A 14,864-nucleotide genomic window follows, 5' to 3' on the forward strand; every position below is an offset into this window, starting at 1 on the left:
CTCGCTGCCACATATGGGGGACTTTTATTTAGCCAAAACTGCGTATCACCCGGCCATTTTGTTGACTCTTCACCATGGCGAGCTTCACACATCGTTGGATTTAATTCTAGGCGCATTCGCTTTGGAATTTTAACGCCCTTCGTTTTTATTTTTCAAGGCTCGACGTTTTTCGTATTTATCCGGCCTGCTTAAATATTCGTGTGCAGTTTAGTGCAATAGCCTACTGTATCTTCAGACAGTCGTATATATTTTACGCGATAATATCAGCTTTTCGTGAGCGCTTTAATGGTCTGGATATAACGCAATTGTTCCACCTGATCATGCAGAATATCCTGGAGATAATGCCACGCAGCAAAGATTAGTATCATATATCGTTGCCGTTGCCACTGGCTTTTTTCTAGAAATTACTTTTTAAGATTAAAAAGAAAGAAAACGGGAAAAGAAGAAGGAAATCCCAAAACAGAGGTACGTCAACGTAATCCCTCTTTAATGAATAAACGTAAACCATCATCAGCGCATTTTGATGCGCTCGTGTCCCCTGAAAGACTAAGTTAATCGTAGGCTATATGTAAATGTCTGATGGGTCACTGATGTTTTTTATCAGTCTAAATTATTTGTTCGGCCTGTATTGCATTGTTATGCTAAACTTTACCAGCATATGTACATTAGTCTAGATATGAAACTATTTATCTTGTACCACAGATTCTTGCGTAAAAAGCATAAACTCAGCAGAGACATGTGAGAGGACAGAGCCTTCTAGTGTTGCACTGGACAATAGGAGCTCTCACTTTTACCATAAGCCGAACGTTATTTGACCTCAGAGTGGCCAGTAGTAAAGTTAAAACCCGTTGTAGATATATATTACCATTTTATTATTGTCCAATAAGTGTTACATATCAGTGAATATTTAAGTATTATTATATTCAAAGTTAGACATCACATTTGGGCAGTTTTGTATCATATTAATATATTCATATTATGCATCAGCCTCGGAAATGTATTTCCGCTGACCACAAATGTTCGTCTTGTTTGGTACATGTTATTAATGATTACTCCTCTAAGGGTTGGTGTCATATGTTAAATCCAGTGTTTGAAATGTAGCGGCATCTAGTGGTGAGGTTTCGAATTCCAACCAACGACTCCACCACTCACTCATCCCTGACACAGCACAACGATGTCGTCATGTTTTCTCCTCTTTGCCTATGAAAGCTGCATACTGTGTAGAAACAACATGACAAATTCCATGTTAGGGGAACCCGCGGTGTATGTAGATTGAAATAGTTCATTCTAAAGGAATAAAAAACATAATGCTTAATTATGTAAAGCCATTATACACCTTTGAAGACTCAGTTATTGATATGATATTGCATTTGCAAAAATAGCTAGCAGGTATTTAGTGCTTTATGTACTTTTAATGGTAACATTCTTCGACTTATTCTTTTAAGAACAAGCTAGTGTGAATTTAAACCCTTTCTTTTATTTTTCCAACAGCCATGTCTTTCAGGAGGGGCGTTGTCAGGCAGAGTAAGTTCAGGCATGTATTTGCCCAAGCATCGAAGGCTGAGCATTGCCTTGATGATGTCAGAGTATCACGTGTGACATGGGATGGTCCCCTGTGTGCTGCCAATCCAAAGTTCATCGCTGTCATCATTGAGGCTGGAGGGGGCGGAGCCTTTCTTGTGCTACCGCTTACCAAGGTTGGCATAAACTTACCACAATACGAAATAGTGTTTATAACAATTGTTATAATGCGCCGTTGAGGGAGCTCAATATTGCATGGTATGATGATGACACTATGGGTAACAGCTCTACGCGATTGTGTCAACTAGCCCAATTCTAATCGATGCTACAACGCCGTATGACAGTGGACACCGGAAGTTTTCAAACTGAAGCAGAACGCACTGTTGTTTGCCTCTGCATTTCAGCAAGTGCTCTGTCTCGTGTGTTTCTTTTTGAGAGTGTGAGATAGAACCCGAAATCTTGTGTCTTGCGTCAAATGCGTGAGAGTGAGAGCCATTTCTATCAGTAAATTGATTATTGAGGCTAATTAATCTGCATATAATCTGCTGGTTCAGGTTTACTCTACCAGGGATAGTAGTTTCCTCTAAAGCCCTGTTATCGGGGGCATCTCTTCAAGGGAAGTTCAGGAATTTCTTCAGATGCAATCATACAGGTGTGTTCCCCATAATGTAGTCATACGACGATGTGTCTCATTCCCATTCTCAGGGAACCGGGGTTCAAAATAAGGTTACACAAAATGAAAATTATAATTTAATGTACCTAGCCATGCAATTGGTTTGTCGAATCAGCAAGTTGAATCGAGAACCAGATGCGTCTGGTTTGTAAATGAATGATTTTACTTTTGTGAAATGGATTATTTAACTAACTGAATAAGATCAACTTAATCAAATGAGTCATGTTCTACTAAGTTGTTTAGCTCGATATTGATTAATTTTACAGTCAATCAGACAGCAGAAATAAACACGACACAGTACAAAGTCCATTTCATACTTCACTTGACAAAGAGAACTCGACACATGGAGAATATCATGAGCGGCAACGACAAAAGTGAAAGTAACCTTGAGTTGTCATCGTGTGGTTTACAAAGCGTCTTATTTTCCTTTGCAATCGCTGGTAAAACAACAATCTGCAATCGAGCAAGACATTGCAGCGCTATGTATGTGCACAGGTGCTGCAGCTCTTCTCTTCAAAGAGACATGAGCCAATAGTGTTACAGACCCTTTTCATTGGTTGAATGTACTGAATGAATACGCCCTTGGCCTTTACTAAATGAGTCAAATGAGATTGAATGAACTGGTACATTATGTTCATGGTCTTAATATCCTCAGTTTTGCGACAGTGCATGTTCAATTAGGTCATATCAATGACTTGGTTTAATTTAATTTGAACTGTTTTGAACTTTTGTTGGGCTGTTTTGTTAATAAACTTTATTTTTAAATGTAATTAATGAACCCGCTGGTTTTCTTTTGGCTTCAGTCATTGTCGGGATACTCCCGAAGCTGGCAGCATTAACAAATTATACTGTATATCGAAATGCATATCGTTATCGATCAATATAGAAAATAGTTATCCAGTTAACATTTTTGCAATATTGCTGAGCTCTATTAAAACACTGTAAAGAGAAAAGATTTAATTTAAATAACTACTTGTTTAGACCATTTTGAGTTAATTATTTGAGCATACAGCCCCATCCTCGTTCATGTTCATTGTATAAGGTTGAAGCACACCGAATTCATGTTACATCATGTTAAATATTAAATTATAAAACATCATACAGGTTTAAAATAACATGATATGAGAACATTACATCATTTATATTTTTGTATGAATCGTTCCTTTAAATGGCCTTTAATGTAAGGCCTTGTTCACACTTGACTTCTTTTTTGAAGCTCCTCGCGACTGTTTTACATTATAATCCTGTGGAGTAAACAGTGTTATCAAAAAAGTCCTGAGCGCTTTTTTTAAACACCAGCGCCAGCCTTTTTTTCTGCAGCTCAGAGCGTCTTTTGAGGTCGAAAAAAGTTAAACTTTTCTGAAAAGAAACGCCCTACATCAAGCACCTTTTTTTACAGCTAACCAATGACAAAGACCAGTCGTTTCCATAACTTCATGCGAGGAACGTGATGGTCGAGAAGGTTCAAGCTCGAAAAAAAGTTAAATTTTCACTTTCAATAACTTTTGTTTGGATGATGCATGTCTCTAAGCTTCCTTCCTGCACAAATGCTATCTTTGAACACTGCTGGCTGTTATTTGTAACCGCAACGCTTTTTTTACTACAAAGGTGCCACTGTCAACTTGTTCTTGTCAAAAAAGCAGTCAAGTGTGAACACGCCCTAAGCAAGCATTAAAATGGGTAGCCTGATTTTTTTTATTACTCAACAAAGGGAAAGGTGTTTGGTTCACTTACTGTGTTTCATGTTTTTTTCCACTAGACTGGTAGAGTGGATCAGAACATCCCGACTGTGTGTGGTCATGCTGCTCCAGTGCTGGATGTGCAGTGGTGCCCACATGATGACCATGTTATTGCCAGTGCCTCAGAAGACTGTACTGTAAAGGTCTGTTGCATTCCATACAGTCGTCATCTACATCATTTCTATCGTTTGAACATTCTGTGCAGTCATGGAGATCTCTGGGGCTTTACCAGTTTAAAGAAGGGAGGACAAAAACGGGGATAGTAATCTCTAAACCCCTGTCATGTTACAGAAGGTTTTAGTGGTTAGTCACATGGCTAACTGTGTTTTGGTAAGAGTGGTCAAACACAATGTTACCAATATTTTGTCACCGAGATGCACACTCTCCCAAAGAGAAAGTTTCCGGTAAGAAAACACCCATTTGCTTGACAAAGAGCATTGTATTTCTGTATTGATAGATTTGGCAGATTCCTGATGGTGGTCTTGTAACGCCCATGTCTGAAGCTATTGTGACTCTCGAGGGTCACAGTAAAAGAGTAGGCATCTTGGCCTGGCATCCCTCTGCTCTCAATATCCTGTTGACTGCAGGTAAGCTTATGTCAATGGGAGGATGTGTATGAACTTCATCTGCTCTCCGCTAAACTTGGATTAGTCTGTTCTCTGTCACACTCTGTTTTGGAACTGTGTTCTTATTCTGGAGATCTTAATCTGGTGTCCTAAACCCTAATTTTAGTTGTTGGAGTTTGATGATCTTGTTTTTCTTAATGATTTGGGTCAAAGGGATATTTCATCGGCAAATCAAAATTTTCCCATGTTTTACTCACCCTCAAGGCATCCTGACTGAATATGGCTTTCTTCTTGAAGAAGTCATGTGTCGAGCAGTTCTTTGATCGATGGATGCACTTTTTGGAGCTTCAAAAAGTCGACGCCTATTCACTCCTATTCTACCGCTTGGAAGGAAAATGATATGTGGTATTATAACTTCCACTGCATTATTCTTCAAGAAGAAAGTCATTCTGTCAGCACAATTCCATATTATTTTTACATATATTTGTCAGGTGCTTTGTGTCATTGTATGTGTGTCAGACATGTCACGTGGTTTTAAAAAAAGAGAGACCTTTTCATGTACTGTACAATGCAGTGTTTATGAACCCTTCTACAACCAAACTGATTTATCTAAAAGATTTCACTTTCATGCGTTTATTGTCGCATGCACAGTGAGGAAAACAAGTTTCCCCCGTACGACGAAATTATTTTTTTGCTGTTCATATTGAAGACAAGTGCAAAACTATATAAGAATAAAAACGCACACCTATACACACAAACATAATAAATAAAACTATCCTGCAGAAGTAGGAATATAGTCTACGTAAATATAGAAATATAGATATATATATCTTTATATGCGAATGTTCAACATTTACTTATGTGCAAAACGGTAAAGTAACTTGTGCAATTACGTGATAATAGTAGCAGTAACATGCAATTGAAATGAGGCTACTTAATAATGATAACCGCAGCAATAACATTATTGCATAATGCACATATACTATATCTGCAGTGCATGTCCGACGAAGAAAGGATCTTTGAGATTTGATTTGTAAATTTTTATGTAAATTTCTCAGATGCAAATTTTACCTTCTACACAAGTTCGTTTTTTTCAATGTTTAATTCGTTTTTTAATATTTTACCTTTGGTCTTGTTTGCTGTGTGTTAGGATGCGATAATGTTCTTTGTGTGTGGGATGTGGGCACCGGGGAGCTGGTGTATCAGCTGACTGATGCCCATCCAGACCTTATATACAGCGTAAGCTGGAACCGTGAGGGCAGTGTCTTGTGCACCACCTGTAAAGACAAAGCCTTACGTGTCATTGACCCCCGTCGTGGAACTGTTCTCAAGGTCAGTCTGTTCCCTCAAATGTTCTGTTTGATTTTGTAGTGTTTAATGCATAGAAGGTCTATGCAAGAAAATGGGTCTGAGATATGCCCTGTTTTTTTACCTTTTCATTGCATCAGATCGGTTGTGGAAATTGTCAATGTTGTTCTCAGGTTGTTGTTTTTGCACAGATATGTGATTTCATTTTTTATTATTCTTTTTTAATGATGCCACACTCAGGTACGGGAAAAGGTTCACGAGGGCGCCAGGCCAATGAGAGCTGTATTTCTGGCTGATGGGAAAATTCTTACGACTGGATTTAGTCGTATGAGTGAGAGACAGCTCGCCCTCTGGGATACAGTAAGAGCATTTAGTTGATGCTCTTTCTCACTGCTCTTTCAGACATGAATTTATTTTAAACATGACAATCAAACCTTGAGGTATAAATAAATGTATAATGTATAAGCAGTAAAGCAATTATTTGTAATCTTTAAAATTAAAATTGGTGTTTTTGTTTTTTTATTTAATAAATCGATAATACAATTCTTCAAGTGGTGGTTCTACACCATGGATTGGCATCTTTTGTCTTATACTGTGATAGAAACATATACTGTGGATAAAAGTTTCAGCTATTATTATGATTTCAAAGATGTGTGATTTTAGCATCAATGGTAATGTATTTTGCCTGAATTGTTTACGAAAAACAATTTATAAAGGACATCTTATCAGACTGCCAAAACTTATATTTAATTCAATTAATTGTTTTTTTCTGTTTTTTTTCTGATCTCGCTGATAGTTTGGTTATTATATTTGTATTATATGTGTCTGACTGTTTATTTTAGAGAGATTTCTCAGAGCCACTGGTTACTCAGGAGATGGACTCCAGTAACGGAGTTCTGCTCCCATTCTATGACCCAGACACCAATATGGTTTACTTGTGTGGCAAGGTAGGATTACATCGCTTAAAACTATCACCATTAGCTGCTGCTTGACACAAGCTGCTTGACAGAGTTATGCGCTGACACAGAAATGTGATATATTATGGTATTTTATATTACATTTAGTTAAAATGTAATAGCCATAATGCATGTTTAAAGGTCCAGTGTTTCATTTTCTGGAGGATGTATTGATAGAAATGCAATACAATATACATAACTATGTCTTCGGAAGTGTAAAAGACCTTAAATAATAAAGCGTTAGAATGAGATATTTCTATCTACCTATTAGGGCTGTGCGATTTGGGGAAAAATATCTTAATGTGATTTTTCTGACAGATATTGAAGTTTTTGCTCAATATTCTCTATAGTGTGCAGTAAACACTTTACATAGAATGAGTACAACATGCCTTTAACAACTGTATACCATATCACTACCTTAAAGTTGCAAATGCTGTGACTTTCTATCCAATAAATGGTTAGATCAGAATACAGACTAAAATAAAGAATTGGATTACTTCTTAATTATTAAAGGAAATTTCACGATAATTCCTTCACACATGTCATACAAGCTGTCTGTGCGTTTATTTCTTCTCTGTAAAAACAGAGGAGGATTTAGGAACGGTTTCCAGGGTTCTTGTCCATATACTGCATTAAACGGAGGTCTGTTGGTTAAGGTCCAAATTACAAAAAGTTTAATCGCCGCTTCAAAAGGCTCTACATGACACCAGCCAATTAATAAGGATGTTGGTCATTTGATTGGTCATTTTTCAAGAAAACTAAATGATATACAGTACATTGTAAACATAAACATATGGCTTGCCTCCGAGGTCCAATTAAACATCCCTGATACGGTACACGAACTGACCATTTTAAACAATAGTCTTGCACAAAGACTTGTAACGTGTCATTCAACAATTTTTCAACGGTCTTCTTTCTCCACACTTGTGAACACTGAGTCGGAACTTCCGCTTGCATCATAGCGTGACCTTTCCAATGTGATACAGAGTACATGAACTCGTGGAGACACTGCATGGAGGCAGAGCAAACCATATATTTATGTTTTATGAGTATATAATTTTTTCGTTTTCTTGGAAAATGACTAATCGCTAGACAACACCCTAATTCATTGGCTGGTGTCGTTGAGAGCCTTTTGAAGCTGCAATGTCCTTATCTACATGATGCACTTAAAAGGGGGGCTGTTGGTTAAGAACCCTGGAAACTGCTCCTCCAAGCCTTGATTTTTTTTCGACAGAAGAAATAATCACATGTACTACGGCTTCAATGACATATTGGTGAGTGAATTAAAATGAGCCGATTGAAATAAGCGTCAGATTTATTGAATTTATGTTTGTTTTAAATGCGCCTCCAGGCACAAATGAACACAAGCAATTGAGACACACAGGTTGTGCACGTGCATTAAGTTTAAATGGCTTGTCCGTTTTGGGAGATGCACACGTGGAGACTTGCCATGTGAACCAGGCACAAGCATTTCACAAGCATTGATAGACACAGGCTGCGCATGTGCGTCAAGTTCAAAGCAGTTTAGGAGACGCACTGTTTTGGATGGAGCAAGGCACGAGTATGAAACGCTTTCAGAGACAATTAAGTTTTAAACGCCTTATCTGTTTATTCTGACGCACTGCACAAGCAATGTGAGAGTATAAAATGTATGTAGATACACAGGCTTACATGCATCATATACAATTTAGAAATTATTGGAGGGATATGATGTGTAATAAAACAATCATGTAGCACAAGAATGTAACCTTTCATTTCTCCACTAGCGAAAGCAGAAGCTATTGGGGAGAGCGGAGGTGTACTCACTAAAAAACAGTCAGAGAAAGGGCGGTCATGCTCCGGCACAGACTCGCTGTTTAATTCACATATCCCAGCCTCCGTTTCACATCACGATTGTGGTTCGATTTCGATTAATCCCACAGCCCTATAATATACCTTGCGGGTCCCCTAGCATGGAATTCACCATGTTGTTTCTACAGTACAGGACAAACTGTGGCAAAGAAAGCAAAACGTGACAAAATCTTACTCCTGTGTCAGCCACTGTAGTGCTTCGAAAGGGAGGGGTGGAGTGAGCCGTTGTTTGCAATTCTTAATCTCACCGCTAGATGCTGCTAAATTTCACACACTGGAACTTTAAAGAAAGCAATGTTACCATTGATGAAGACCTTGGTAATAACATGTTACTTTTTAGACTGGGAGTTTAAAATGCTTTATCAAATTATGTCACATATTTATTGCATGGTTCAAACATAACATCCAGGTTGATACACATAACCATTTAAATGCCTCTGTGGTTCAGCTGTCTATCATCTTTCACAGGGGGATTGTACCATTCGTTACTTTGAGGTGACAGATGAGTCACCATATGTTCATTTCCTGAGTCTGTACAGCAGTAAGGAGCCACAGAGAGGGGCCGGTTTCCTGAGCAAACGAGGGGTAGATGTGAACAAGTGTGAAATAGCAAGGTGTGGATTTTTATGGCTTTAGGCACCAAAATCACATTTGCCATCGTGCAATTTCTCCAGTTTTTTGTATAGTTGTATGAGACGTTCATTCCAAATGTTTAATAAATTGATTCTTGTAACGTGTTTTAAAATGAATTACAGTGTATTCATGGACATACATACAATGTGGAATTGAACCCACAACCCTTGTGGATTGTTAGTTCTTTGCTCTACCTGACCCTTAATGCAGAAAGTCTTGGGCAACTGTATTAAATCTGTGTTTAAAACTATGTCCTCTCTCAGTACTGGCCTTTATCTCCATATCATCTGATTCCTTTAGGTTCTATAAGCTGCATGAGCGTAAGGTTGAGCCCATATCTATGACTGTGCCACGGAAGGTAAATTCAGTCTGCACATCAAAGAAACAGCTTGTGTACTTGTGTCTGTGTACAGTGACTCAGAAACGATAATTACTTGGTAACTTGGTTTTCTTGCAATGAATGTAGTTTTAATATAAAGTTAAAAATGTATTCTGCGAAGAAATTCCATTTGTCTGGACCCAAGAGAAACTGATTCCTAATTTCCCAAATTACATTGACACAGCAAGTTTACAGAAAATTTGCTATCAAAAATGCATATTACATCTTTTATAAATATTTTTGGAATTAGAAGCATGTTTGAAAAGTAGCACAACTTGTGTTTAGAAAATCTATATTTTATTCTGATGCCCCAAGTAGAACATTTTTAAATGTACACAATTGGTCAAACGTTTTGGAACCAAAATGTTTTATGATCATATTTATGTTTATGCTTTAATGTTTAAGGGCTAATTTAATTGTTGACAAAAGTATATTTGTGATCGAAAATGAACTTTAAGAGCCTAGCATAGAAGAAGCCCATTCTCCCTTTCGCTATGGACTGCCACTGTAATTGCATGACTGTTTACCGAGGAATGAGTCAAACTCTTTTGTAACGGCTGTTTGTTTTGGGGGGGATTTATTGTGAACTACATATTGCATTCATTAAATTCAACTCACCTTAATCTTTCTTTCTTTTCAAAATCAGTCTGATCTGTTTCAAGGGGATCTGTACCCCGATACAGCGGGATTAGAACCTGCTTTGCTGGCAGAAGATTGGATAGCAGGACAGGATGCTCTTCCACTGCTTGTTGACCTCAGCGGTGGCTACGCGGCCCCACCATCCAAATGCGGCACCCTTCGCGGGCGACCCAAACAGCTTTCCCAGACCGATACAGGTCCTGGAAGCACTGCTGCACCGGAAAACCCTGTTTTATTTCAGATGGATAGAGAGGGGTCAAGCTATGGATGTGGAGGGAGGGACATCGATGGTGGGGATGAGAGAGTAAAAAAAGAGGTGAGTAGGAATTTTGATATTTTATATTTTAAAAGCAATCTGTATTTCTTTTGAATTGATGGCATCTGCAGGCCTATTTACACTTGTCTGTACACTTGGGACACTTGCACTCTCATTGCTGTTAGGTTATATTTCATTTACATTTGTATTACAATTAATTTATTCATATATTATAATAATTGAATCAGCATGTCATGTCTCTTGCACAGGAGGACCAACTTTCCGATATTTTAACAGAGCTGCGGGGTCTGCGCGCTCTCGTGCTGGCTCAAGGTCACAGGATTGATGTACTGGAAAGACAGCTTGCCCGCATTGAGGATGGAGAAGTGTGAAGCAAACTCCAAACACATAGCCTTACTTAGATTTAAAAGCTTTACTGAAGGATTATGGGGCATGTAGTTACATTACTGTAGCATAATGATACAAACTGATGATTTGAGCATCATTGGGAACACGCTATTTTTAAACGCACTGACGTTTGATGTTATAAATGCTGCTTATTTTATGCTTTTAATAGGGCTTCAAGAGTACATCAGGAATTGACATGTGCTAACTGCAGACTGCAGTCTGAGGTCAGCATTTGCATAAACATGCAAAGTACAGAAAATAAACCTCGAATAAACTTGTCACATGCACATGCAAGAAAATTTAAGTATGCCTCTATTTATTCAAACTAAAAATCAGGAAATGTAAAATCCAACATGCTGAATTAATTACATGTTCCTTTTGAAATTAAAGCTAAAGGTGCTTATTAACATACTTTGACCAATGCTGTTTAGCTGCCCTTCATGGGCCTTTTATCTTCCATTTTATGTCTAAACAAATGTAGCATTCATTTTGGATGTTTTTGTGTGAATCTGTGTTTAGCATGTGTTGGAAACTGTACTTGGTGTTTGAGAAGGTTTAGAATTATATATAGTAGCTCACCAAGCAATGAAGGAACCTCCAGTGATCTTAAATACTTCCACACATTTTCCTGATTACAATTACAATCTTGACCCCAGACCCACCCGGACATGTGAGCAGAATAAATACAGTGCGTTTTTACTTTGTAGATGTACAGTATTTACAGTAAGTTCTAATGTGGGACCAAATTTTGGGGGAGGTACAAGGTGACGTTTATAGAAGAACATGTCCATATGTGTTTTTCATTTTTTACCCTCGATTGATAAACAGTTGTGCTTCATTGGTTTTTGAATAAATATACAAAATAGTCAAATGATTTGCTGTTAACAGATCTAGGTGATTGTGCTTTTGTATTTGTAATTATGGGCACTACAATCAGATGAAGGTTCAGGGAAAATTCATCCTCCTTTGTAAATGATTTTGTTTGTCTAGCTTTAATAGCTGTATACGTTGTAAATTATTGATTTTCACATCTATGTAAGTGCTTAACCTAATCTGTTCTTTTTAATAAAGAAAATTCACTAAAATGTAGTTGTAGATTACTTCATTGCTTGTGACCATATTACAACCAATTACAGAATTTCCACGTTGAGGTAAATATAAATGGGGTTTTTCTGTTGCTAATTTTAGATACAATGCATCACTGATCTCTGATGTCAAAATCTGATTTCTACAGTATATTGTGGGTGTCCATTTCCTGAAGCTGTATTCTACAATATTTAAAAGAACTTGAATATCTTTTGAAATAACATTTAAAAACTGATATTAAGTGACTTTTGCACTAGCAGTAAACTGGTCTCGTTTTCATGGTTCATAGCAATAAACCTGACATTTTAAACAGGATGTGGTCTAAGAGACTTACTAAAGATTTACTGCCTGTACAGACTAACATTCAAACATATATTTGCACGTGCTATAGGTTTAGATCTCATGAGTGATCTTAATTATTGAACAAAGCTATCAAAGAGAAGAAAGAGTGCATATTTCTTTATCATATTTCTTTTTTTCTAACATGTTGACCATTAAACCATTTTATTTTTTGATGAAAGGTTTTTGGTTTGTCGTTAAGGTGTCTCACAAACATCAATCAAATCACATTTGTGGTCGTGCTCTCTCTCTCTCTCTCTCTCTCTCTCTCTCTCAATCCGCCCCTCTTTCCTGCCTATATGATCATGACACATTTGAATTTCTATTTTAATGCTCTCAGTGGTAATGGTTGTAAAGACAATTGAATAAAGGTATGTTATAACTACTTTACACATGATTATTTTTAATAGTAGTAATACTAGTGGTAGTAGTATTTTGATGTGTCTAATAGCATAGATAATTTATTTAAATGAATTACCTCTTCTATATCATTTGTATACTTTTCTTTAGACATACAATCTGTGTTGTCAATAAACTGTATTTTAGAGTGGGATTTGGAGGATTAGTGTGTTATTAAAATTGCAGTTTGCTTTCAAAAATGTATTTTCCTTCTGCATTTGCAAATCTTGTGAATTTCCATTAAGTGCTTGGAAACTCATTTACTTTTTCATGATAATTAATAGCCAGTGCCAGAGAGGATATGGCCATCTTGGGACATCCATTAAAATTATCTTTTGCACAATAATAAAGTAAAAAACGAATGTATTTCCTGAAATGTTGTGAGCGTGCTGACTTCCTGTGTGCTGCATAGGCTGCAGAGCCTGCACGGGCAAACAGACCGCAGTGTTTCAGTTTGAGTCTATGGAACGCTTTGTGAGATGTTACAGTTCAACTGAATATCCACTTTAAGCACAGGGATATCAGAAGCCCAGAAACATGTTTACAGTTCCACATATTCCCACCAAACTCTTGTCTGTCTATTTACATTTTGATTTATCTTGTAATACCCATTTTTCTCATAATAATGGACATTTTTATTAGGCTCACGTTGTTGTTTTTTATTTAGTCCATCATGAGACAATCAGGGATGACAATTTAAGAATGACATCTTCCTCTATGAAAGCTTTCCGCTCTGCTTTTTTTGTCTCACTTTACTTGTTGTAAATGATCTTTTTACCTGAAAACGTTAGAAATATATTGGAACATATAAACGAACATCTAGTGGTATTGTTTGTTTTTCATTAAGACTTTTGTCTTAACTTGACGTTTTATAAATGCTTCATCTTATTTTTATGTTTAGTTTAATCACCCAATGTGCTTTTCTTTCCTGCTCACTGTAGCATGGCATCGAAAACAGTTTCTGGTGAAAGTACCGCAATTGTCATTGCCCTCCTCTTCATATGGCTTATACTTGTTCTGGCTCTAGTGTTCTTCTATAAGAAACTAAATAAAGACACAAATGGACAATATGAGATCCATCGCCTAATCTTCTCTGAAGGCGGGCTACGTGACCAATTGAGACAAGGAGTCGGAGTTGTGGAAAATAGACTTGGTGTCCACATTTGGCCCCAACCCCATGAAGAAGAGGAGCACCTAGAAGATAATGAACGAAAAGATGAGGAAGATGTTGGTAATGACAAACAGAATGAAAGCCAGGCAGAGGAAGAAGAAGAAGAACAGGAAAACCCTGACATGCATGACTCTTCGGATGACTATTCCAGCATTGACCTGAAGGAGAGGGCAAATAAGCGAAAAGACAGCAAGGATGGTAAGAAGACTGAAGCTGAAGAAGACAAGGAAAAACTGGAGGAGGCAGCAGGAGAGGATGGTAAACATGGTGATGAGGTGAAGAACGAAGAGAAAGTTGGATTGCTTGTAGACTTAAAGCCATTTGCAGGTAGTGCTATTTGGTCTGAACCGAGCAAATATGAAGAAAATGACTTGACGGCTTTATGAAGAATAGAGATGAGCAGAAACTTGTCTTTAGAAATAAATAGCCGGGTAATCAGTTGAGTAGGTTTAGGAGGTGTCAAAAACATTGTTTGTAGATAAGTGAGATGTACAATTGAACCTTTTTGCAAACTGAATGTTTATCCACTTTCTGTCATGTTTTATGCTAATGCTGACTGTTATATGACATTTTGTAGAATTTTTATAGTGATGTAAATACATTAAAATGTTTTAATGTCAATAAAGTGTTTGTGTGTAATGCTTGTCTTTTGTTCTGGTCACGCAACAACCTGTAACTGTAAGTTACCTCACTGTAGCCAATTCAGCCATTCAACCAACAATCATTGCAACCATGAAACCATTTTATGCTCGTTTATCCTCGTGTCTGTTAAGTCAGATTTTCTGGTTTTGTTCAAGATATTGATCATGTCTGACAAATGTAACGTTGCTCCGCCAGTAGGCCTATGCCTGTTTCTGCAGATCTGCCTTCACATTAAAGATTTTGTTCAAACACATCAGCTAATCAAATTATTTAGTTAAACGATATTTAAAATGTTAGG

At 37.3% G+C, this 14,864-nt stretch overlaps 1 protein-coding gene across 1 annotated transcript; it reads left to right on the plus strand.

Moving 5' to 3' along the window:
• Positions 1-63: 63 nt before the first annotated feature.
• Positions 64-12,017, plus strand: coro1b (coronin, actin binding protein, 1B). Its single transcript, XM_079460931.1, has 11 exons — positions 64-465; positions 1,492-1,697; positions 3,954-4,076; positions 4,391-4,520; positions 5,650-5,831; positions 6,048-6,167; positions 6,650-6,754; positions 9,083-9,228; positions 9,548-9,605; positions 10,273-10,581; positions 10,791-12,017. Exons 2-11 carry the CDS (start codon positions 1,494-1,496, stop codon positions 10,911-10,913), a joined length of 1,500 nt encoding a protein of 499 aa, XP_079317057.1. The 5' UTR covers positions 64-465; positions 1,492-1,493; the 3' UTR covers positions 10,914-12,017.
• Positions 12,018-14,864: the final 2,847 nt, after the last annotated feature.

This window comes from Barbatula barbatula (assembly GCF_947034865.1).
Source record: "Barbatula barbatula genome assembly, chromosome: 1".
Taxonomy (NCBI): Eukaryota; Metazoa; Chordata; class Actinopteri; order Cypriniformes; family Nemacheilidae; genus Barbatula; species Barbatula barbatula.